General features: G+C 37.5%; 4 protein-coding genes and 1 non-coding gene across 6 annotated transcripts; 3 read left to right on the top strand and 2 right to left on the bottom strand.

The window, feature by feature from the left end:
* Positions 1-3,516: 3,516 nt before the first annotated feature.
* LOC17892581 (WPP domain-interacting protein 3) lies at positions 3,517-5,698 on the top strand. The gene is made up of 3 exons (XM_006297543.2): positions 3,517-3,691; positions 4,032-4,925; positions 5,092-5,698. The coding sequence occupies exons 2-3, from the start codon at positions 4,034-4,036 to the stop codon at positions 5,604-5,606; spliced, it is 1,407 nt and encodes a 468-aa protein (XP_006297605.1). The 5' UTR covers positions 3,517-3,691; positions 4,032-4,033; the 3' UTR covers positions 5,607-5,698.
* A 703-nt stretch (positions 5,699-6,401) lies between these two features.
* LOC17891483 (high mobility group B protein 10) lies at positions 6,402-8,967 on the top strand. 2 transcript variants are annotated; one of them, XM_006298001.2, is made up of 6 exons: positions 6,402-6,608; positions 7,242-7,320; positions 7,413-7,575; positions 7,674-7,721; positions 8,102-8,478; positions 8,556-8,967. In XM_006298001.2, exons 1-6 carry the CDS (start codon positions 6,427-6,429, stop codon positions 8,673-8,675), a joined length of 969 nt encoding a protein of 322 aa, XP_006298063.2. In that variant the 5' UTR covers positions 6,402-6,426; the 3' UTR covers positions 8,676-8,967. The 2 variants fall into 2 exon arrangements, with proteins under 2 accessions (XP_006298063.2, XP_023641318.1); XM_023785550.1 differs by having other exon boundaries at positions 8,551-8,664.
* A 205-nt stretch (positions 8,968-9,172) lies between these two features.
* LOC17892757 (uncharacterized WD repeat-containing protein C2A9.03) lies at positions 9,173-12,551 on the bottom strand. The gene is made up of 10 exons (XM_006297614.2): positions 12,334-12,551; positions 11,762-11,926; positions 11,458-11,625; positions 11,279-11,365; positions 10,989-11,123; positions 10,800-10,910; positions 10,620-10,711; positions 10,436-10,541; positions 10,147-10,233; positions 9,173-10,051 (listed from the first exon to the last, which is right to left on the bottom strand). Exons 2-10 carry the CDS (start codon positions 11,900-11,902, stop codon positions 9,638-9,640), a joined length of 1,341 nt encoding a protein of 446 aa, XP_006297676.1. The 5' UTR covers positions 11,903-11,926; positions 12,334-12,551; the 3' UTR covers positions 9,173-9,637.
* A 960-nt stretch (positions 12,552-13,511) lies between these two features.
* TRNAD-GUC lies at positions 13,512-13,583 on the bottom strand. Its single transcript has one exon. It is a non-coding gene; the product is annotated as a tRNA-Asp (tRNA).
* A 394-nt stretch (positions 13,584-13,977) lies between these two features.
* Positions 13,978-24,150, top strand: LOC17891494 (proteasome activator subunit 4). Its single transcript, XM_006296754.2, has 35 exons — positions 13,978-14,346; positions 14,811-14,913; positions 15,028-15,140; positions 15,278-15,400; positions 15,673-15,774; positions 15,868-16,033; positions 16,326-16,442; positions 16,535-16,602; positions 16,702-16,803; positions 16,882-17,092; positions 17,228-17,464; positions 17,547-17,674; positions 17,789-17,906; positions 17,995-18,213; positions 18,317-18,475; positions 18,622-18,698; positions 18,793-19,001; positions 19,207-19,414; positions 19,518-19,597; positions 19,687-19,804; positions 19,879-20,049; positions 20,175-20,343; positions 20,416-20,459; positions 20,557-20,599; positions 20,679-20,824; positions 20,938-21,032; positions 21,127-22,013; positions 22,163-22,444; positions 22,530-22,625; positions 22,717-22,895; positions 22,991-23,072; positions 23,226-23,350; positions 23,501-23,593; positions 23,687-23,840; positions 23,947-24,150. The coding sequence occupies exons 1-35, from the start codon at positions 14,186-14,188 to the stop codon at positions 23,986-23,988; spliced, it is 5,427 nt and encodes a 1,808-aa protein (XP_006296816.1). The 5' UTR covers positions 13,978-14,185; the 3' UTR covers positions 23,989-24,150.
* The last annotated feature ends 33 nt before the right edge of the window (positions 24,151-24,183 follow it).

Here is a 24,183-nt window from a genome sequence, read left to right as displayed (position 1 = left end):
GAATTTGTTCGGTTTTCATATCTCTTGGAACTAAATCTCTTTCCCAATGACGAAATAGGATTCAAAGGCAGGTAGTAGTAATTAAAGTATATGATGATGATACCAAAACCACAAACACATGCCTGAGCTTCGAATTTTACAAAATACCTCAACTGATGGGTTTTGTTTAATAGAAATTAACCCAAATATATCATAATAGGGATTTTCAAAATATCATAAAAATTCCGGATGATTTATTTGGGTCCTATGGAAGAATAATCATATCCTCTCAGGTTACATCAATCGTCGTATTATACGATCACTAATCACTCCGCACGAACGTCTCTCGCTTCCATCCATAAATATCTATCTAGCACGATTAATAATAAATAACGAGCGATAATTACAAATATAGAACACCTAATTCGCCACCACCATTCTCGTATTTTTCTACGCGTGTATGTAACTTTATAACCCTACACGCACGGAGCACTAGCTTCTTGTCTACGACAGGCGCCCCTCCATTTTTCAATGTTTCGATGTTTTTGATTTCTACCAAGTGACCAACTTTATCAAATTTTGGTTAATATTTCTCTCTTGTACGTTCTATACCTACAAATACATGTTTCAAACGTAAGTGTCTTTTAGCAAAAATAAAAAACGTAAGTGTCTTGACCAGAATAAAATGTAAAGATCGAGTTTTCAACGATTTACATGATTATCACCTCAAATGTTGACCAATTATGCATGCAAAGCAACAGACGTGACGTGACGGTAGCTTGATTATATATGGTTGGTACGAGATTAAGTTATAATTATCAGATGAGCCGCCTGTTAAAACTTAAAAATTATCTTTGTACAATGCATACGTAGTTTTTAAAAACTACCAACTATTCTTACGTATAAAAATTATTTATCAATTTTAATGATTAATTATTTACGTGCATGTCTATAATTATTAAGAAAAAAAAATGGATGTCGTTGATTTTTTATTAGTATGCAATGATCCATCGTGCATTCGTGCTTGCACTGCTCGAGGGTAGTTGCGCAGAACAAATAAAAAAGGACTTATATTTTTCGTTCCTATCTAACTTTCACCTAAACTCAATTATAGGTTTGGTTAGTCGTCTAGCTGAAGGTATTAAATAAGTATATAAGAGAAACCTAGCTGGATCGTCATAGATAAAATTTTCGCACAACGTTTCGAAATCCATGGGATAGATTACGGAGTAAAATACGAATATTAACTCAGGCTGGCAGGCTTCATTAATTAACTAATTTCATACTCCATATAGAATTCTGAAAAATATAATAAACAAAACATGAGGTTATAAATTAAACCCGTGACACATTAACATATTTTGGGGAAGAGACCAAAATGATCTCTGAGTTCCTCCTTTCACGCATGCATATTCTATACAAGTCTCTTTTTTATTTAAAAGTCGTTGGATGTATTTTTTTTTTTTTTTGTAAATTTGGTAGAAGGTTTATTAATAGACTGATAGGGTCCAAAACCTGTATAAATAATACTAGTACTATATAGCGAGGGTCCTGAGAAGATGTATTGTTTAAGACTACTAACTCTGACGGGATAATAATAAGTTAATTAAGTACTAATTTGAGGCTGTTAATGAAAAAAATTAATACGAGAGTGCGCTCGAGGGCCCGGACTAGCCGTAGGGTTGCGTCTTTTTTTTTTTTGTCAGTTTCTATTCTTCGGGACGCACGAGCGCACACATCTTGTGACACCCAAAGATTCTCTCTCGTGGTCCATTTAACTGTTATGTTTTCATTTATGGATTTATTATTTTTATATTAGAGTTTAATCTTAGACCAATATTTATATACAGAAAACACTTGTTGAACCCAAAAATAAAGAAAAACACTTTGATCCAAAAGACCAAAATGTATACAGATTTTTTGTTTTTGTTTTTGTTTTGTTTTAATACCTTTTGGTAGAAGTATACAAAATGGCTCGAAGAAAAGACGAAAAGTCGATACGATTTGAAAATCTTCTTATCCGTCACTTTCATGCATTTACAATGAAGATGCTGATATTTAAAGTACTTGTTTTCTTAAAATAGCGGAATCATCGCATTCAAATCTGCCTAGTTTTTGGTACAACTATCCCCTTTTCCACGTAAACTTGTTCAGTTTATCTCTTTTTTTTTTTTTTTGATCAACGTTCAGTTTATCTCTTTCTCTTTTCTTTTTCCTTCATTTTTGGTCAGATGACTCACATTTTTAGTAGTCTCGTTTGACTTTTTAACAGCATAGAATTATACAGACTCACGATGACATGCATGTGTGTATCGTTACAAATCAAGTAAATAACCCATCGATGGTTTGTACAAACTTCAACCAATCGATACTATTCCTACTACGTATATATATATATATATATAGCTAGTAATTATAGCTAGAAAAAAAAAAACATCAAACTCGTTACTGTACACTGTATAGAGAATAAATAAAGAAAGTCCAAATTAGATATATTGTTTATGATGATGATGATGCTTGATATGATAAATACTAATAGTAGCTACGTTGCTTCAAATATAAGGCTTCTCTCGTCGCTGTCCAACACAAAAGCCAAAATCGACGTACGACACTGATATTTGTTTACTCACAATTAGGCCCCATTCAAATGCAAGCCTTCTTCTCAAGTGTAAGACTAGGCGCGTAGAATTCACACAATCAATTCATTCAACAATCAACGCACACATGAACCCTGAGAGTTCTTTGCACGCAACCAAAATTGGCAATATCCAACTAAAATAAAAGTAAAATATTCGACCACACGGACACATTTTATGACCAAAAGTTTGTCTAAAACATGTGAACAATTATTATACGATAACAATATCGAGTTCGTGTTATCGAATATCTAGTTTATGATATTGTTACGCCAGTTCCATGGTCTCTTTTCTGACCTGTTATTTTCACCTGATATTGTACACTATCGGATCGCCCATTGAAAAATACAAGTAGTAAAATAACTTAAGTACGTGGGTCGAGTAATCAACTTGTGAATATTACGTTTAATATCAACTTCTGAGTAAAGTCGATATCTAGCTAGGAAGATTTTGGTTCAAAATTTTGTTCCTGGCTATAAATCTAACGTTGAAGTTATAGGAAATATATAATAAATAAAGGCATGCCTCTATAGCTCACTCATCACTGAGTCATTATTCGTATTTATTTAATAAATCTACAAATTAAGGGAAAGTAAACATCCTTCGTTGACAGTGTTAAAAAAAAAAAAAAACATTTTTCGTTGAGAAGTCAATCGTCGACCCATGTTGACGTACGTAGTAATATGGCACTGGATTTTAGAGTTTATATATAATGGGCCTTAATAGCCCAATATACTGGGCTCATCATAAAAAAATATACTTGAGCTTCCGACATGCTGTTGTTGTCCAGATCGGACGGCCAGCTGTGCGCTCTGGGTTTATGTCATGTGGGACCCACGTGTCCATCTTCAGCTCTTTCTTTTTTTCAATGATGTCCATTAAACCATTCTGTTCGCTTTAACCATTTCGTAATTTTCGTTGATGCAGGTTCTGCCTTCCGGTCATAATATATTCCTCCTCAGCGATGTCGGCGGATATCTCCGTCGCCTGACCGTTAGATTATTATTTTCTCTTGCTCTTCTGTTTATCTCGGGGAAGCTGCTCTCTCGCGCCGGATGAGTGGTCTATTGTCTTAAGTACGCTTTTCAACTGGATTCGATTCTCCTTCTTCTTTTTTTTTTTTTCTTTTCTTTTCTTTTCCTGGTAAATTATAGATTAGATTGTCGAATTGAGGGTTGTGTTTTGTTCATCGGAGTTCGTAGATGAGGTTGGGTTAACCTATCACTCACTATATATATATATATATATATATATATCGGCTCTTTGTTTAGAAGTAGTGATCTAAATCTAGTTACTTTAGAGGTTTACAACAATCTGGACAATTTCAGCTTTTCTCTCTGATATAGAGAATTTGATCTCTTGTCAGTCTATTTCTAATTTTGTGTTGGGATTTTAACGGACTGTTTATGGATTTAGGCATGAATGACTCAGTCCCTGAATCCGTGGAAGACAATGGTAACTCAGTACTTGCTGATCATAATGTGAATGGATCATTAGTATTGCCTGATGATGATCATGAGGGTGTTGGATCACCTCAACGATCAAACAACGTTGATCATTTTATCAGGGTTGAGTCTCCGGCTGGATCAGTGCCTTTGACGAGAAAAGGTTTCGGTTTGAAGAAATGGAGAAGGATCAAAAGAGATGGTCCTGTGAAGGACGACGCTGCTCCTGTTGATGATGGTAGTAAGTTACTGAAGCGTAATTTGACTGGTTTGGTGAATCCTCCTTCTAAACATGTGGACTTGTCTTCAGTTGAAGCAAGGCAGAGTAGTGAAGGCTCTGTTGGATCTGTGAATATGGTGCATCATCATCATCATCCAGGTGTAGTCAACGGGTTTAGTCCTGATCCTGATTGTATCTTTACTGTTGGCCAAGCGTCTGAGAACAGCGAAGAGCATAGTGGTAATGCAATAGGTACAAAGAATGCAGTAGGAGGGAAGATTGTTTCAGGTAGGCAAGGAAAAATCTGGAGTGATACTGTGAAGAGTGAAGAGCGGGTGAATATCGAGAAGGAAAAGCCTTGTTCGAGCATGGATTCCGACTTGAGAAGTAGTGATTTTGTATTTTCAAGTGGCACAGTTTCTGTTGCTAACCAAGGAGAGAAATATGAGAGATTGATGATGAATCATATTGGGGGATATAGCAAAGAAGGTCAACTTAGGGAGGAAGTTCAAACATATAGCCGAAGCGAAAATGGGTATAATGGAGAAGATCAGAGTAAGAAAAACAACAGTCATTGGACCGACAAGGATCCACTGGCAGATTCTATCAGAAGTTTTGCAGCTCTGCAGGAAGCTCTTTGGAAAGGTACGCACACAAATCTTGATTTCGATAACCATGTCAATTGCGTCAATGATCATCTTGCAAAGCTACAATTTCTGTTTCTTTTTCTATCTGAAAGAAATTGACATCTTTATGTTCTCACTGTTATATGCTATTTTCTAGTCTAACAATGCATTTGAAATGTGTGCAGAGGTTCAAAATTTACAGGCACTGGATAAGGAATCTATACCACTACGTTCGAACGCTGATGGACTGAGCTCATCAGACCAGCCAAGAAATGAAAATAGTAGAGAAGATAACTCAACATCCTCAGGATCAAAGGCACTAATCTTGAAGGAGAAGGTAAAACATCTGGAACACAAAATCGAGGAAGCAAGAGCTGCTCTGGAGGAAAAGGAAGCCAAGATCCAAGAGCTCGAAAACTCGATAATGGAGTCTGAACTCGAAGGCATTGTCCAGAGAAAAATCGAAGCCGAAATCGAGCATTTGATGCTCACAAAATCTCTGAGTTCTCTACAGTTACCCCAAGAACCTAAGAAGTTACATTCTTTGACAGAAGATCCCGAATCAAACCGTGAAGTCATCTTAGGAAAGACATGTAGGATCGGGATCTATATATCGACACAATTGATCTTGCTTGTCTCCATACTTTGGTTTCTCGTCCGTCAATACTCTCCTGCTTCACGATTAGCTATACCAACTTGAAATTTTTGGTCTTGTTGTTGTGGAATTATCAAACATTTTTGTTTCTACAGATTTGCATTTTTTGTAATATTAATAAATGTCTCTTTACCACATTGTCCTAATGGTTAACAACACTATCGATTTTTTAAAATTTTCCAGAGACAACGTTTTGAAAATCGGACAGGTTACTGAATTCTGATTTAATTTTATACTCAAAAATTACAACTAATCAAACTTGAGAATAAAATTTTGTAAATCCGTATCTTGACACACCAATTGGATCACCGGTTCTAGTGGATTCAACCAGCGATTGAACTCAATTCCAGTTTTTAAATAGACAATTTCCGGTTTGACCGGCCGGTCTGGCCTTTGTTTTAATTTTATTTAGGGTAAAAGTGTGACACGAGCAAGCCGAGCAGGTGAGTCCTGAATCCATTGATAATGTGCTATAAGTAGGCCCATTAACCGAGAAAGAGGCTTGTATTATGGGCTAGGGCCGCTAGGCTATCAGGTTAATCTAATCAAAGTAATTAGCCGAAAAAGGAAGTAAATATTTTAGTCTTGACTAAAAAGTAGTATAAAATACAAAGACATAAAATAGCTAACCACAGATTAAAAAATATATGATTTAGGGAAAAATCTCTTTAGATAAAAAATAAAATCTCTTTAGATAAAAAATAAAATCTCTCAAATCTGTGTGATTATTGGTTTAAACCTTATCTTTTTATCTTTCTTTACAATTTATAGGATAGGGGAGGGGGGATTAATATTTATATTTAAGAACAATAAAAATCTTAAATACGGTCATCTCATTACCTCTTTACCCAAGCCGGCCAAAAAAATGTCGACCGATATTTCACCCTACTCTCAAACTCACGTGGAGCCCGTTAATGGTTATCCTTCAGACAACCAGAGATGCGGCGATTCCTCTGCTCCTGCCACATACGATGATCTTGTCCGTAACTCTGCTCTCTTCTGGGAAAAGCTCCGAGCTTTACTCGGATTGACCAGCAAGACTTTGAAGTGAGTTCTTTTTTTCTTTTCATTTTTGTGTGTGTGTGTGTGTCTGTTTTGTGGTTTTAAGACCGTCTCGTTAGGTTTAAGATTGTGGAAGAGAAAGAAAAAAAACCCCCGATTTTAGGGTTGAGGTGTTGATGTTTTGTTTGTTTTTGGTGTCGATTGAGTTGAATGGTGTTTCTTGTTCTGTCATTTGTAGGATTTATCAGAAATATATGCAATTTTGTTTTGTATTGTACTCTTAAGATTCGTTTTGATTATAGATTAAGGGTTTAGGTGTTGATATTTTGTGTGCTAAGATTGATGGAAAAGCATTAGATTTGGTGTCATTTAGGGTTTAATGGAATACGGATTGGTCAAGTTTATTCATTTCATTGTGTTTTGTTGATGCAGCGATTGCGTTATGTCATCTGTCTTGCCTGTTGAATTAGGTTTATAGTTTTCTTTACCTGTCCATATGTATTTCTGAAACCATCTAGTTCATAAGAAACTGAAATCATCAAACTGGATTTAGTATTTACTGATCTCGATATTGTAATTATGATCTATGCACTACTTTAGGCTTTATGTGTTGTTTTATCTTTGGTTTCCATTAATCGATTTCTGAAAGATTGTGATATATTCTCTGTCTCTTTATAGGGTTCCTACTGTGGGAGGAAACAGTCTTGATCTGCATCGTCTTTTCATCGAGGTTACATCTCGAGGTGGCATCGAAAGGGTAGGAGTTCATGTTACCATTAAATCATATGGTTTTGTGATTGTTTTTGCCATTTTTGAGAATTGTAATGTGTTTTGTTTTTGTTACTCTAGGTTGTAAAGGATCGCAAATGGAAAGAAGTGATTGGTGCTTTCAGTTTTCCGACAACAATAACAAGTGCATCGTTTGTCTTGAGGAAGTATTATCTCAAGTTTCTTTATCAGCTGGAACATGTGTACTACCTTGAAAAGCCAGTGTCTTCAATCCAATCAACAGGTTTATTTCAACACTAAATAAAATCTAATCGTTTCTTGCCTTTTCTTTCGTTACTCTGTGACAAGCTGATATAAACCAAAATTCTTATGCTTTTCCAGATGAAGCAATGAGGAGCCTTGCTAATGACTCTCCAAACCCTGAGGAAGGTACAAGAAACGTTTCTCTAACTCTATGCCTTTTGTTTTCTTTTCTCTGTCCATGCATCAGTTTTTAGAATGTTGTATTTAGTAGTCCGTTCATTGAATAGAGTTCATTACAGCTTTTTGTAAACAAGTCATTGTCTGCAAGGCTGTTAATTCCACATTCGGGTTCTTTAGTTTTCTGACTTTCTCACATGTTAAAATATCCTAAGTTAACGTGTTACAAATATGGCACGAAAGACAAGGTCTCTCTGTTTCATTCCACAAACTAATAATTACACTTGTCTTTCTCCATTGATTCCCTTCCTTGTCCGTTTAAGATTACCGCATAGACTTGTCACATGTGTGTCTAGTTAAATTTTGACGTTAAGTTATGGAATGTGCAGGTGTTGATGAAGGACAAGTTGGGTATGAGTATCATGGATTCATTGACGGGAAGTTTGATCATGGTTACCTAATGACAGTGAAAATCGGCTCCCAAGAGATGAGAGGTGTGCTTTACCACATTCCTGAAACGCCAAGGCAGTCCCAACAAACCATGGAAACACCTTCAGCCGCTGTACCGTCATCCCAACGCCGGCATAGGAAGAAAGCAAAGTTGACTGTAGTCGATTCTCAAAAGCCCAAGTGCCACAGGAGTGGCTACAACTTCTTCTTTGCTGAGCAGCACGCTAGGCTTAAACCTGAGTACCCAGGACAGGAACGAAACATTACCAAGAAAATAGGACACATGTGGAGCAATCTCACTGAATCTGAGAAACAGGTATCGAATCATCATAAAATCACATACACGTTTATATTAAAACCACTGGTTGATCACAAAGATTTTCATCAGTGCAGGTTTATCAAGACAAAGGAGTAAAGGATGTGGAGAGATACAGAATGGAGATGTCGGAATACAAATCTTCACATGAGTCCGGAGCTGCTGCTGCTGCTGCTGCTTCTACAGTGGCTCAGTAGTTTCTCCCCCTTTTGTTGTCATCTATGTTTGTTGTAACATTTTCTTTTTCTTTAGAGAACTTGTTTTATTTTAATTTCAATGTTATGTTTTTTTGATAATTTACAGAATTTGCCATGTTTATGGTTATAGGGTTAGTGAAGAGGTTACTAGCTGCAGACCAGTGTCTTTCTTGCTGCTGTTATTAAGCATTTGCCATTTTGTAGCGTTACCTGCTCAGCTATATACTCCAGTGTCTTTGTTGGCGCCTTGTCATGTTATAGATGGACATTATATAAAAAAAAGGTCATTTAATACGGGTGTAAAAAGCGAATTTAATGGAGCTGGAGGTAGATAGAGTGAGATTTGATAACATAAGCAAAATTTCGATGGTGTGTACATAAACACGTTATCTATTGCAATCAGCCAAAGAAGTTAGGATGTGACCTGAACATTTAAAATGTACATTTTATATTGTTATTTAGAGATAAATGATGTATTGATATGGTTTGTAATCGAATAAAAAACGAACAGGGAATATTATTATTATAGTTTAGTTAAACATCTCCACATTCTAAACTCAGAACAGGATCTAAACACTCGAGTTCCTACAACAACCACAAACACAAGGAACAAAAACAAAAGACTCACAAGCCACCAATAAAGAACAGCAATGATCCTTGGACCCGCAAACCGATTTTAAACATAGATCCAGCTGCAGCCCCACCACCAAGTCCTAATCCAGACTATGCCACCACTGAACCAGCCCTTCCTGTACACATCTTTCGAACCGAGCACGAGCCTTTGGAGACCAGTTATAAGAAAGTAACACACCGGCTGGAAAAGGTAACAAAAGACACTAACTACTAGCATTTGCACAACACATCATTTACACCTTCAAGAGATCCATTCTGCCGTCTTCACTGGTTGCTGTATGAGCTCTCTTTTATTCCTTGGAGAGGGTTGTGTATACTTCTCTTCGTGCTTAAAGAAACGAATCAAGGTAGGAATGGTTCCTGCGCCTACCAAACTCAAGGAGGCTACCGTAAGTGCGGTCCCATACCCCAATAAACAGCGCCTCTGTGTCAGGGCTGAAAGATATTCCAGATATCTCCCCGAAGAAGTCGATTTCCTGCTCTGTTTCATACCCGTTTGCGACATCATAGACATGTACGAAGTCAGCCGGTTCAGCTATGGCCATGTATTTCCCATCAGATGTGTACCGAATTGACCGGATCGCTCCTAGGTTACCCTTCAAGACAGCAACGGACTGAGAAAGGTTACGGATGTCCCAAACACGGCAAGTCTTGTCCTGGTTTCCCGTTGAGAAAGTGAATCCGTCTGGATGCCACGCTGAGGCAAAGGAAAAGTCCAAATGTCCTGATAGTGTTTCCAATGTCTGCAGAGGAAATTCCAAAGATTTTGACATTGTAAAGCATATGCCTGGTGACAAACCATTTTTATAAGCTTATGTCCAGGACCACAAAAATGTACCTTTCCTGTGTTGGGATCTACAATAAGGCCCTCAGGGTTGTCTCCAACAATAGCCAGTAGTTTACCATTAGGACTCAAAGATGCGTGCTGTATCAACGAATTGAAAACAAAGAATACCATTTTTGTTAAATGATTATTAGCAGTAAAACACTTATACATTTATCACTCAGATTTGGTAAACTAGAGAATAAATGAAGTTATAAAAGCCTCAATGTAACTCATACCATTTGCTACAAGCCTAAGAGATCAAGAGTTATGCTAAATCAAAAGCAAAGAAAGACGACTTTACATTCACTGGCCAAGGAAAACGAAAATGCTTAACAAGCTGATATCTCTCCATGTCAAAGTCTCTAACTCCGCAGTCATTATTTGAAGCAGTAAAATGAAGTGCTCCACTGCCATCAGAAAACAAAAACTAAATTAGACAGAAGCAGTGACTCTTAACAACTCTACGTGGAAAGACAAGCACAAACCTGGGTTTGTTGTAGATCTCAATAGCGTTGGTTATAGCATTATCATCATAAGTCGTACGAGAGCAAAAGCTGACACCCGGTCTATCAAGATGCTGAACCATTATGGAAACAGATGAACGTTACTAATGAGAATGCATGTTGCTAATGTAAATAATCCGTAAAAAATAAACCTAGACTTACCTTGCAAATAAGTTCTCCTTGAAATCCGCCAGCAACTAGAAAGTCGTCTTTTACAGCAAGTGTACTTACTTGAGTCTGCGTAAATCCTTCCAGCAGACTTCCAGGATGTTTCTAAACGAAGCAAAAACCAGTTTAGGACAACATATAGCTAGATCAAAGACGAACTTCTACGATCTGGCAAAAACTAACCTCAGATGGTGCAACATGACCACGAACATTGAGAACTTCATGCTTTCCAGACGTTAGAGAAGAATAATGTGTAACCAGGAAATTTGACATAAGATACACGTCGTGCTTTGAAGTTGCCCATACCAAATTCCTCAACTATGACACAGTAAAGATTCTTGATCAGATAGAGAGTATAAGTAGTAGACAAATGTTATGCCCTCAACCATGCCAAAGACAATATATAAATCAAAACCATAAAGTACTATCAACTACGTAGTTCAAATTAGCGAACTCTAAAATAAACAAAAAACCTGGAAATGAAGTATAGTAGATTTAATAGATCTTGAATTCCGCCAAAAGTCATAAAATAGTCCCCCTTTCTGTGTGACCTTGCAAACCTGAATCCATACAATAAAATGATGTTATTAAGTAACTGTGCGCACCTCCAACATTAACACAACAATGGAGGATCAGAGAATCTAACCCTAACCTTTTCGGAGGATTCCCCAGAGTTAGGGACATTTTCATAATTCTTATACTGTTCTAACCTAGTCTGTCTGTATTTCTCTCTAGAAATACTAAGCCTGTCCCAAGGAATCCCCTGGATATCTTTCCCTTTCCGAGCTTGCTCCGCCGAGGTATCAGCTACTTTAGAATTCTGAAACCAAACAACACGAAATTACAACATAGGTTATATTAGAAAGAAACAAAAAAAGGAAGCTGAACAAATTATAATAAAGTAGCATAGATAATAAAAAAAAAAAAGAAAAGCCAAGATGATCAGGGATGCTTACCGACTCAACTTCCTCAACATCAGAATCAGATGCACCAAGATCATCGCCACGAAACTCCTCGTCCATATCATCTTCGACATCTTCCATCTCGTCATCTACGTCTTCCATGTACTCAGCATCATCTCCTTGATAATTGGACATTTTTTGGTAGATAAATAAAGACACCTGCATATACAAAACACAACCATATTACCAAAATCCACCATAATAAGAAACACTATATTCCTTACTAAAAAAGAAAAGGGGTTGCTAGACATAGACTATGCATATAAACAGTTATTAGGATACCAAAAACAGCTTAAAATGTTAATAATACACATTGACAAAGTAAACAAGACACTAAAACATGCAACTCTTACTAGGCTAATCCAATTCAGAGGATTTGTATATATAATTGAGGACCTATAAAAAAACCAAAGGAGACGGAATTGGAAACAAAAAAAAAGAAAAGAGGATGAACTCAATCTGAAACAATAAATTCACACAATACATAGAACACAAACCCTAACAAACACATCATGAAACTTAGCCGGTGAAAGGAGTAGAGAATACAGATCAAAGGGGAACAAAACCTAGGATAAGCAGGAATCAAAACGAAAATGATTTATCTGCTTCTGTGGTTTCGATCCAGATTAGAGCAAAACAAGCCTGGAATATAGTGCTAAATTCTCAAGGTCATGTAGAGAGTTAGCGACGGGATCGGCCGCCAGAGAAGAGAAAGAAATGAAAACGGGAAGAGAGAGATCAATTTTATCTTTCAGAGTAACCAATCAAACTACATGAGTGGGGAAAGGGACGGTCCGATTTTTTTTCTTTACGGATTAGAATTTCTTTTGGAATTAATTACTCTGATTGTCTTTGGTTAATTATTAAACCATATTTATGTTACAAGATTTGGTTATGTGACATATTCACCCTTAACAGATGATAAAAGTTTTGGTTTATATTATTCTGCGAGAGATTTTTCTGGTGTTATTTGTTTAACATTATCTTGGGAACACAAGACATCACTACGCTACGCTCGCTTCGCTACTTAATTATCAAAATACCACCACGTCGTGTTTTTTGGTCCCATGCCCATCCAAAATCCGATATTTACACTCATAAGACTCAAAATTCGAGGCCCATGCAACCTCAATATGATGTGAAATACTAGCTGCTACTACTACTACTACTACAATGTTAATTCCGATGCAACATCTCGACTCGATGTGGGAAGGATGAAAGCTTCTAGAGAGTTCCATGCAATGCATCATCCAATGTTGTTTTCTCTTTTCTTCACAAAAATTGCTGTAAATTTTGTTATTTATTTCGCATAATCGCATTCGCGTTACTTTTTTCTAGCTAATAAAAGGCATGAATCACTCTACCTGTTCTATGTCATTGTGACATTTGTACGAGTTAGAAACGTACGTCTACATTTTTGTGTTGGAATTTGAAAGAAAGTTCGATCTAATAACCTACGTTTTCTTTTCTGCAAACACTTACTAATTAGTAATTTACTATATGCTACATGTAAAGCATATAACCAAATTTATGTGATTTATAATAAAAATTCTAAACAAACCATAGAAATTAAGAAAGGAAAAAAACAAAAATCTTTATTCTTGGCTTTGTGATTATTTGGAATTGTTGGTATGGGTTAATTAAATAAATGGGCTTTTTTGTTGGACAAAAATAAATGGGCTTTAAGACACTTGATTTCACCCGGTAAATTGGCATATTACACACACACACGCACAAAAAAATTCGCCGCTGCCGGGGATCGAACCCGGGTCACCCGCGTGACAGGCGGGAATACTTACCACTATACTACAACGACCTTGTTGCTAACTTTCCCACAAACATATAACTGAACCAATCAAAACTAAACTTCAGCTGGGAATTTCTCTAGTGCATAAAATTCCTTCCACCTGTTGACAACAAAATATCCATCTATGCGTATGTGTCTCACCTGCACGGTCAGAATTAAATTCACAATTTATTGGCCGGACTTACTAGTGGATAGAGAGTAGTGTGTTCCATCTTAGAAAAAATTGTGGTTTTGATTGGTAAAATAATAGAGCACAAGTCAAATATTTCATAACAATGTGAATAAAACGAAGTGTAGCTAAAATCTTAAGGGGACAATTTGAACTAGTCGGTTTCGGAAAATGGTAGTACCTGCCGTGCCTGTTGCCGGTAGCCCAGTCAATGACAAAGTCAATACGATTACTTTTTTTTTTATTAACTTCTCACCAAGTTGTATTCATTTCTATATTGTGTTTGTTCATTGTCTTTTTCCTCGGATATGATTTTTCTTGCTTGGAAAGAAAACAAGTGAAGAAATACGCAGCTTTAAATTCAGAGTCGGAGAAAGAAGAAAACTACATCAATCTCTGCTCAAAATTGAAGACCAACGAAGACGGAGACTGAGAAGAAGAGATGCATCTGTACAATGAATGGTTACCGCCACCTGTAGCGGAGGAGACGAAGAAGGAGAAAGAGTCCTTCGCTCGTGTCGTGCGCAGCGTCAAAGAGTTGCACCGACCTGATGATCCTGAGTCTGTTTACGCCACTCTTAAATGGATCTCCGTTATCGAACTGTGAGTCCTCGATTTTGCGCTTTGATTGCAAAACCCTCCTTCATTTTTAATTTTTGTTTCTTCGTTCGAATTGCTTCCTTCCTATTGCGATTTGAAGACGTGGATGTTGAATTTAAGAGACGATTAGCCCACTTTAGAATCGAGTCAGTGTACCGAAATTATTTGCAGGGGTTTTGGGTGTTCGTGATACATGACTAAGGTCTAAGAAGACTGATATATTATGTCGTAATTTGCGTGAAGTTTGTAGTTGGGTGAAGAATTTTGCTAAAATCATGCATTCTGGTCGTCGAATATCATTTTACTGACCGATTCCAGTTAATTTCTGGTTATCTCTTGGTAGCTGGGATTAATTGTGTTAACTTGCATCATGTTGTTTTATACTGTATTTCGTAAGTTGGGGATACTTGGTTCTTATGACGCTGCGCTTGGCTATTGTCTGATGACGTTTTTCTTACCTTTTGTAGCTTTGTAAGAGCGAAAAGTGAATTGTCCGTGGAAGATGTTACTGAACTCGTTGAAATTGGCTTACAAATTTTTCATTCATCTGAGAATAAGTTGTATGCACAGGTTCGTAAACTAATACCACAATAAACTCCAGTTACCTACCCGTTTCTTCATATACCCTTTGCTTTTTCCACTTTATTACGCTTACCTTTCGAGTGTTTGGTTCTGGTACAATAGGTTAGATGGGGTAATGTTTTAGTCAGACTGATCAACAAGTATCGTAAGAAGCTGTCTTTAGAAGTTCCATGGAGGCCCTTATATGATACCTTGATTCATGCACATTTCAGCAGGTTAGTCCTCTTTGAATATCTGGCTTACATGGGTCCTTTTTCTTAGATACTCATGGAGGGAACAAATTTTATAACTCCGTTTTGGATGTCTTGTTTCTTTTTTCATGTTTAATGTTTTATATGTGTACCGTCTGAAGGAGCCCGGGTCCTGAAGGTTGGAGGTTGAGACAACGACACTTTGAGGCTGTTACTTCTCTCATTCGTTCCTGTAGAAGATTTTTTCCACAAGGGGCCGCATTGGAGATATGGTCTGAATTCATGTAAGTTGTTGCCACAGGTCATATTACTCACTAGTTCACTCCCATATACCATGTCCCTATGATGGCACGCCAATCTCTGTGAATCAATGCGTAAAGACATCATATCAAAATCCTACGACTAGGATACCTGTATAGATGTCTTCCCGTAATAGGTTGCAGTATGGGTTAGACTGCTTGTCTCTTTAAGACTATGTGTAGCTAGATTTCTGGCTGTAATAAGGGTCTATTAAATGCTATAGCTGTGCTCACCTTTTTCTTCTACCCACATTCAGGTCTCTTTTGGAGAACCCTTGGCATAATTCCTCGTTTGAGGGCGCTGGCTTCGTGAGATTGTTCCTTCCAACGAACCCCGAAAATCAGGATTTCTTCTCAGAGTAAGGACAAAAATTTGTTTGGTGACCAGTGATATCTTTGATTTTTCACATTAACAAAGTAATTACATCGATTCTCTTCTTCTGACCTTGTAGAAAATGGATTAAAAACTGTCTAGAGCTCTGGGATTCCATACCAAATTGTCAATTTTGGAACAGTCAGTGGACTGTTGTGCTAGCTCGTGTGATAAAAAACTGCAGCTTTATCGACTGGGAGTCCTATTTTCCCATGCTTTTCAGTAGATTCTTGAATATGTTTGAGGTGCGTGAAGTTTTCCTAGTGTTGCTAGTGATTAAGTCTTTTGGATTCCAACCTAAATGTCCAAAGATCTTGACTTCAGTTTTATTTTGAAAAAATATATAATTTTGCTCTCACGAAATGTCAAGACAGCTGCGCTGGAAAATAGAAAACTTGTATGCTTGAAAAGCACTGGGCATGTATAGATGGCAAAAAGTAAATGAGATTCAGAAGCTTCTGTCTTGTTTTTTGTCGTCTCCCAGATTCTGGTTTCCTTTTCCTCCATACACCAGATTCTTATTTGATTCAGTTTTAGGTTCCTGTTGCAAATGGAAGTGGATCATATCCTTTTTCAGTTGATGTTCCCAGAAACACAAGATTCTTGTTCTCTAACAGGACTACTACTCCATCAAAATCAATTGCACAATCTATTGTAAGTTGTTTTGAATTTTTCTTTAACTGCATTTGTCTGCTGTATCTGACTAATAAATCTTTATGGGATGGATTTCCTGCCTTCTGTTTCAGGTATACTTTCTGAAACCTGGAAGGTCGGCACATGAACACTTCAAGAAATTGGTCAACCTCTTAGAACAGTTTGTTTACTTAAACCTTTAAGACAAATTGTTCATTTATTTCGTAAACTACAAAGTTACAACTGTTCTACTTACTGCTTCTCTATTGTTTAAATGTAGATATTATCATCCATCTAATGGTGGCCGCTGGACATATTCATTGGAACGGTTTTTGCTCCACCTGGTGATAGCATTCCAAAAGCGACTACAGCGTGAGCAGCAGTAAGAAAATAGCAATATTACCATTTTTAATGCATTTAATCATATTGGCGGTCTCTTGATTAGATCATAATCCTACAGGGATCCAGATAGTATGTCAGCAGTCTGTTTAGGAAAGCCGGAAAGGATAGCCTTTGTTGACGTGGTGTTGAAGTTGATTGATCGTGGTCAATATAGCAAGAATGAACATCTTTCCGAGACAGTTGCTGCAGCGACATCCATGTTGTCTTATGTGGAGCCCTCTTTGGTCCTTCCTTTTGTGGCGTCTCGGTTCCATTTGGCTTTGGAAACGGTTTGTAGTTTGTTTTCGCTTCCTTATCTTACAGACTTTTGTATCTTTACTTAACTGTATCTATTTCTCATTTCTGGCTAAATGAAAGTTCTCGTCTATCAATTAACTTCCTAACAAATGTTTATGTATAGTCAGACAACTGCCACCCACCAGTTGAAAACTGCTATGATGTCCGTAGCATTTGCTGGCCGGTCAATCCTGCAGTCATCCACATCAACTGCTAAAGCACAAGGTCTTGGTGGCGATTTGGATGATAGGATGTTTCTTGATCTCATAGGGATTTCTCTATCAAATGCATTGCTTGGTATGGATGCCAATGACCCACCTAAAACCTTGGCAACTATGCAACTGATTGGCTCCATATTTTCCAATGTAAGTTCTTTAACCTTGAATATTTTAAACATTCACTGTTAAGACTTGTTTCTTTATCCGGTTTTATCCTTGCGTGTTGCAGATGGCTGTATTGGACGATACTTCTGATGACTTATCATTCATGACTATGGCTACCTTCTCTGAGTGGCTGGATGAATTTTTGTGTCGTTTGATCGCTTTGTTGCAGCATTTGGAACCCAACAGTGTTATGTGAGTGATGTATTGCAGTCAGTGTTTAATGCAACCCTGCTTCATGATTGTGGTCTCTTCGTCTTTGTTATATAACATTTGATTAGTTACTTTAAGATTTTTCTGATGCTGCAGAAATGAAGGCCTAAGTTCATCTGCTACATCAGGAACGTTTTTAGTTGAGGATGGTCCTTATTACTATTGTATGCTTGAAATCCTACTTGGAAGACTATCTGGATCTCTATATAGCCAGGTAGGTTTGTCGCTGCTACTCTAGAAACTCCTTATACTTTTTTCGTGGAAGAGAAGTTTAATCACATGTGTGCTTTACTCTCTAACAGGCCTTGAAAAAGATATCAAAGTTTGTTCAGACAAATATCCTTCCTGGTGCAATTGCCGAGGTTGGGCTGCTTTGCTGTGCCTGTGTTCATTCAAACCCCGAAGAAGCAGTTGCTCAAATTGTTGAACCAATGCTACTTGCTGTTATATCTTCTTTGAAAGAAACCCCCGTCACTGGGTATGGAGGAAAAGGAAGTGCAGAGACCGTTGTTTCCAATAAGGTGGTAGCAATAGTTTTTGTTTGAATTGTATTCATTCTCTTCAATTTGAAAAGTAAATAAATCTTTTTTTTTTTCTTTTTTCGTTTTTATCACCCTTTTTCAGAAAGACAAACACACACTTTCTCCAGCGCTTGAGGCAGCTATAGATTATCAGCTGAAAGTATTGTCAGTTGCCATCACTTATGGAGGCAGCTCACTTCTTCGGTACAAAGTTCATTTGCTCGAAGCTATCTCTTCCGCATTTAATTCGTCATCTTGGAAGGTATAATTTTTCCTCAAAGATGGATTCAGATTTGTCTTTTGTATATTAGTTTTTAAGTGATGTGTACCCTTGTCTTCTGTCACCATTTTTTTAGTGTGTACTTTTATCTGGCTTGTTTGATAATGTGATGGTTGCCTAATGAAAAGGTTAATGGAGCTGGGGATCATCTTCTTCGATCTCTCCTTGGAAGTCTGATTCTTTACTATCCGATTGATCAATACAAGTGCGTAATATCTCGAATATTTATTAATACTTGGTGTTTTTGCTTTTTCTTTTGTCTCGTTACTCAAATAACAGTAACTTTCTGCTCTTGTTAGATGTTTGTCTCGTCACCCAGCTGCTCCTGCGTTGGAGGAATGGATCAGCACCAAAGCTTCTTCTAAGGATGAGCAGGTGGCACACTCCAGGTGGCATGTTCCCACCAAAGAGGAAACTCAGTTTGCCAATGAGCTCTTAGATCTCCATCTTCAGTCAGCATTAGATGATCTTTTGACTATTTGCCAATCAAATATCCACTCTGATGCAGGTAATTTCGTTCATTGGTTTGTGTGTTTCAGTCTTACTTCAAGGATATATGCATATTTTTCAATGGTATACCAGTTTGGTTTGCATGTTTCATGTGCTAAAGGCTGACGATTCTATCTTGTATTGGTGATATCACCTGTGGTATTCCTACTTGCTTGCTCCAAATATTTCATGTGCTTGCCTCATTGATGATATTTGTGGTGCAGGAGATGAGAAAACACACCTTAAAGTGACTCTTTTGCGTATAGATTCGACATTGCAAGGTGTTTTGTCTTGCCTACCTGATTTCAGGCCATCTCCTAGACATGATATGGTTGAAGATCCGCCGTTCTTTATAGCCGGAGCAACAGGTTCATGTGTTGGTAGTGCTGAAATACGAGAAAAAACTGCTCAAACTATTCATGCAGCCTGCAAGTAATGTTTGTTCTGTAGCTGCTCTGCTTACATCTCTCCAAAAAGCATATTCGTACTACTAAAATTAGTATTTTGTGATGGTTTTGTTATATGATGTTTGCAGATACTTGTTAGAGAAAAAGTCAGATGACAGCATCTTGCTGATATTAATAATCCGCATAATGGATGCTCTGGGAAACTATGGTACTACAGAAAGCCTCTGACGTGCTTTCTTTCTGTTGACTAGCCACATGTTTTTCTCTTCGTAACACTTGTCTTTTGAATGTTTGCAGGCAGTTTGGAGTATGATGAATGGTCAAATCACAGGCAGGCTTGGAAACTGGAATCTGCTGCAATTGTAGAGCCTCCAGCGAATTTTGTTACAGAGTTTCATTCTAAGGCCAAGAGAAGGTAATATACTCCCTTTTGTATTTAAACTCATACAAATCTTGATTTAATTTTTTGCAAATCTTCTTGTCTCCTAGGCCTAGATGGGCACTCATTGACAAGGCGTACATGCACAACACATGGAGGTCATCACAATCGTCCTATCATCTGTTTCGTACAGATGCGAACTTCTCTCCACCAGAACCCTTGACGCTTCTGGTTGATGATCTTTTGACCCTCTGTCTGCACAACTATGAGACTGTTCGAGTGTGAGTACTTTTGTGTCCATTTATTTTATGGTTGTAATATGCATGTCAATTGTTATAGGTCTTAAGTTTTACCTTCTTTCAATACATTAATGACCCGGTTTGCTCTAAACTCTGGTGTTATTCAGGCTTGCTGGAAAATCTTTGCTGAAAGTGTTAAAGAGATGGCCACCGTTGCTTTCAAAGTGTGTTCTCTCCCTTACTGAAAATTTGCGAAATCCGGATGTACAAGAGAATGTAGTCCTTGGTTCTTGTGCCATTCTCTCCTCACAGAGTGTTCTGAAGCATTTGACAACGGTATTCATTTAGTGTTGGTTGTTTTTTGCTTTATTAAGAATGCCAAATCTAATGTCTGTTCTGCTACTCTAGGATCCAAAATCATTTTCCTCTTTTCTTATTGGGGTTCTTTCAAGGTAACCTCTTTACTTTTCTAAGATAAATAACATATATCTCTTGCTTAGGAAAAATATGCATTTAAATTTGGTATTAATTTTTTTTATTCTTTTGTAGTTCTCATCATGAATCTATGAAATCCCAAAAAGCAATCATCGAGGTAAAAGTCCAATCTTTGTTATTAGGGTGAAGGCCTTCTTTTTTCTTCAGTTCCTGGCTAATTTGTAATATGCTTGCAGCTTTTTGTCAAATATAACATTCACTTTGCGGGACTGTCTAGAAACATACTTCGCTCATTGGAAAGCCATGTTGAGGGGACTACTTCCGGAGATCTTGTATCTCAGATCGGCTCCATGAGTTTTGATTCTTCTAGCTTGCATTGGCGGTATATCTATCCTACCGTTAACCTATTTTCCATTGGAAAAGCATTTTCATAGACCTAGTTAAACTTTTAGCTCCTCACTCTTAGTTCATTATGTTTTCTTTTACTTGTAACAGGTATAACTTGATGGCTAACAGAGTGCTCCTTCTGCTAGCTATGTCCTCTAGGATTGACCCAAGCTTCTCCTTTAAAATACTTGATGAAACTGCTGGTACAGATTTTAGTTGGTAGAATTTATTGGAAGGCTTTTCTACATGTTATTTGAGTTGCTCCTTCTTAACTAAGATAATGGTGGTGTTTTCCAGGCCACTTCCTCAAAAACTTGAAAAGTCAACTTCCTCAGACGAGAATACTGGCAATTTCAGCTTTAAACACGCTACTTAAAGAGTCACCTCATAAGATGCAAGGCAAGGATCAACCTTTTGTGTCTTCCCAAGAAAATGCCAACTCATCCCTTGATTTAGCATTGAGCCAAATTTTTCAAGAAGAAGGATTCTTCAGGGAGACTTTTGAAAGTCTTTCTCATATCCATATCACTGACACTGATAGTTCCTCTAGAAATCACGGAAGTTCATCCTTCCAGAGCATGGCGGACAAGTCAATCACTCGTTTCTATTTCGAATTTTCGGCTTCATGGCCAAGAACTCCTAGTTGGATATCTTTGTTAGGAAGTGATATATTCTACCCAAGTTTTGCTCGTATCTTCAAGCGATTAGCACAAGAATGTGGAGTGCCTCTGTTGCTGGCACTAAAAAGCCCCTTAGAGGAGTTTTGTAATGCCAAGGAGAGACCAAAACAGTGCGTTGCTGCTGAAGCATTAGCAGGTGTACTGCACTCTGATGTTAATGGTCTTCTTAGTGAGTGGGATAGCTGGATAATGGTTCAGTTGCAGAATGTTATTCTTGGCCAATCAGTAGAATCCATACCAGAGTGGGCTGCATGCATACGTTATGCTGTCACAGGGAAAGGGAAACAAGGAACCAAAATTCCTGTCATGAGGCAACAAATTTTGGACTGTATAGTTGCACCATTACCACCAAGTGCGACCACCACTGTTGTTGCAAAGCGGTATGCATTTCTCTCGGCTGCTATAATAGAACTATCTCCACCAAAGATGCCCATATCAGAATTGAAGCTGCATATTGTGCTTCTTGATGAGTTGATCTGTAATATGTCCCATTCCTCAGCACAAGTAAGACCTCTCATACTCATTTATTGTACTCGACATATCTGTCCATTTTATTTTCATGCAGGATTATGCATTTGACTGCACCTTGACAAGCTAAAATATGAAAGTAAAATTCTGAAAAACCTGTTTGTTTTGTGTGACACAATGAACAGATAAGGGAAGCTATCGGTGTAATTCTTTCAGTATTATGGTCTAACATTCGGCTGCGGATGTCATATCAACAAGAATATCCATCTGAAGAAGGGAGAACAGATGTTGATAGCCGACTTAAGGAGGAAAATTGGTTCAAGTTGATTAGTGCACGAGCATCTGAAGCTGTTACAAACATTCAACAAGCAAGCATATCAGATAGCTTAGACAGTTCAGCAGATGTAGATATGGAAAGTGCTCAATCTAATGGCGATTCTCTAGACGATGTTAAATGGATGGAGACGGTACTGGCTTTCTCACTTATCTTTTTCGTCCCTTTACTCGAGAGACATTTGGTGCTAATCTTCTTTCTTTTTATCCTATCTATAGCTCTTCCATTTCATTATCTCATCTTTCAAATCGGGGAGGGCATCATATCTGCTCGATGTAATTGCAGGATTTCTCTATCCGGTGATATCTTTACAGGTATAACCATTATTATTGTTTAACTTTCTTCATTCTCAACTTGCTTTTCCATAACTGGGAATCATGGAAGATTTATTTCCATTTATTGAAGGAAACATCACATAAAGATCTGTCAACATTGGCTAAAGCAGCCTTTGAGCTGCTAAAGTGGAGAGTTTTCCCAGACTCTCATCTACAAAAAGTTATTGAAGTCATTCTTTCTTCTGCTGATGACTCTAACTGGCGTATAAGATCTTCAACCCTGACATATCTGCGAACGTTTATGTACAGGTAATATCTGTTGATTATATATGTTACATAGCAAAGTGACAAGCGAATGTGCTTTGACTAAGAAATACTTTTTATTATATAACCTTTCCTCTTAGGCACACTTTCATCCTCACTCATGAAGAGAAACAGAAAATATGGAAAACTGTGGAAAAGCTCCTTGTTGACAGCCAAGTAGAGGCAAGTTCCTAGCTTTTTTTTTTTCTCCACATCAGGATTGTGTTGTTGTCCACTAGCGTTGTTTTGAATGATTCAATCTTGTGATTAATTTCATATGGTGAGCTCAAGTGCGTAATTTTTTTTTACTCTTGATTGATTTTATCTGGTCTTCAGGTACGAGAACATGCTGCAGCAGTTCTCGCTGGCCTTATGAAAGGAGGAGATGAAGACTTTGCTGCAGATTTTCGTAATAGATCCTATGCAGAGGCAAACTCAATTCAAAAGAGAAGAAACCGGAGGTTTACCTTACTTTCCCTTTTAAGCATGTTTGTGTTAACTTTTGTCAGCCAATATGAAAACGCAATTGACAAAAAAAAAAAAAAAAATTTGCAAATCTTTTCTTTCATTTTGTTTTAACATGACCCAAGTTTGGTATCGGATTGTTTCAGGAAATCAAGTTCAATCAAATCTGTTGCTGAGGTGCATGGAGCAGTTCTTGGTTTGGTAGCTTCAGTTCTGTCTGTTCCTTATGACATGCCCAGGTAACATATATTTACGTCAAAGTGTGTAGCGCGCAGAGCTTTTAAGCTTAAAGGTCTTTTAACTAAATCTCAAGCTTCTGTAAATGTTTTCAGCTGGTTGCCTGATCATGTGACATTACTGGCTCGTTTCGCGGGGGAACCTACACCTGTAAAATCGACTGTGACTAAAGCAGTGGCTGAGTTCAGGCGAACCCATGCGGATACGTGGAACATCCAGAAAGACTCTTTCACTGAAGATCAGCTTGAGGTAATGATTTTCCTTGCTTTATAAAATGCATAAAAGAGGAAATTTTCGACATACATTCTTGTTCTTGGTGTGATGATATAATGTGAAATTTTCCCTACATTTGCAGATATTGGCCGATACATCTTCCTCTTCTTCCTACTTCGCTTGATTTGTTGTGCCGGGGAACTGAGTTTCGTCAAAAAGACAATACAATATTATACTACTGTTTTTAAGGAACCACCTTTTTATTGATTTTTTAATTGTGCCCAAATCATAGATTTTATTTTTAATAACATGAAAGTTATAAAACCATGGTTTCGAGTTTTTTATATATCACAACGAAAAATTAGAGTATACAAATAGT

This window comes from Capsella rubella, unplaced genomic scaffold (genome assembly GCF_000375325.1).
Source record: "Capsella rubella cultivar Monte Gargano unplaced genomic scaffold, Caprub1_0 scaffold_3, whole genome shotgun sequence".
Taxonomy (NCBI): Eukaryota; Viridiplantae; Streptophyta; class Magnoliopsida; order Brassicales; family Brassicaceae; genus Capsella; species Capsella rubella.
The sequence above is the reverse complement of the archived record's forward strand: the minus strand, read 5'-3'. Positions and strand labels throughout refer to the sequence as shown.

Excerpts from the sequence above, each read along its gene's own strand:
- LOC17892581 (XM_006297543.2), top strand. The coding sequence starts at position 4,034 with ATGAATGACTCAGTCCCTGAATCCGTGGAAGACAATGGTAACTCAGTA. Across the intron at positions 4,926-5,091 it reads GCAGGAAGCTCTTTGGAAAG|AGGTTCAAAATTTACAGGCA; the intron begins GTACGCACACAA and ends AAATGTGTGCAG.
- LOC17891483 (XM_006298001.2), top strand. The coding sequence starts at position 6,427 with ATGTCGACCGATATTTCACCCTACTCTCAAACTCACGTGGAGCCCGTT. Across the intron at positions 7,576-7,673 it reads GTCTTCAATCCAATCAACAG|ATGAAGCAATGAGGAGCCTT; the intron begins GTTTATTTCAAC and ends ATGCTTTTCCAG. Across the intron at positions 8,479-8,555 it reads TCACTGAATCTGAGAAACAG|GTTTATCAAGACAAAGGAGT; the intron begins GTATCGAATCAT and ends TCATCAGTGCAG.
- LOC17892757 (XM_006297614.2), bottom strand. The coding sequence starts at position 11,902 with ATGTCCAATTATCAAGGAGATGATGCTGAGTACATGGAAGACGTAGAT. Across the intron at positions 11,124-11,278 it reads CTACTATACTTCATTTCCAG|TTGAGGAATTTGGTATGGGC; the intron begins GTTTTTTGTTTA and ends ACTGTGTCATAG. Across the intron at positions 10,052-10,146 it reads TAGATCCCAACACAGGAAAG|ACATTGGAAACACTATCAGG; the intron begins GTACATTTTTGT and ends TTTCCTCTGCAG.
- LOC17891494 (XM_006296754.2), top strand. The coding sequence starts at position 14,186 with ATGCATCTGTACAATGAATGGTTACCGCCACCTGTAGCGGAGGAGACG. Across the intron at positions 14,914-15,027 it reads AGAATAAGTTGTATGCACAG|GTTAGATGGGGTAATGTTTT; the intron begins GTTCGTAAACTA and ends CTGGTACAATAG. Across the intron at positions 18,214-18,316 it reads AGACCGTTGTTTCCAATAAG|AAAGACAAACACACACTTTC; the intron begins GTGGTAGCAATA and ends ACCCTTTTTCAG.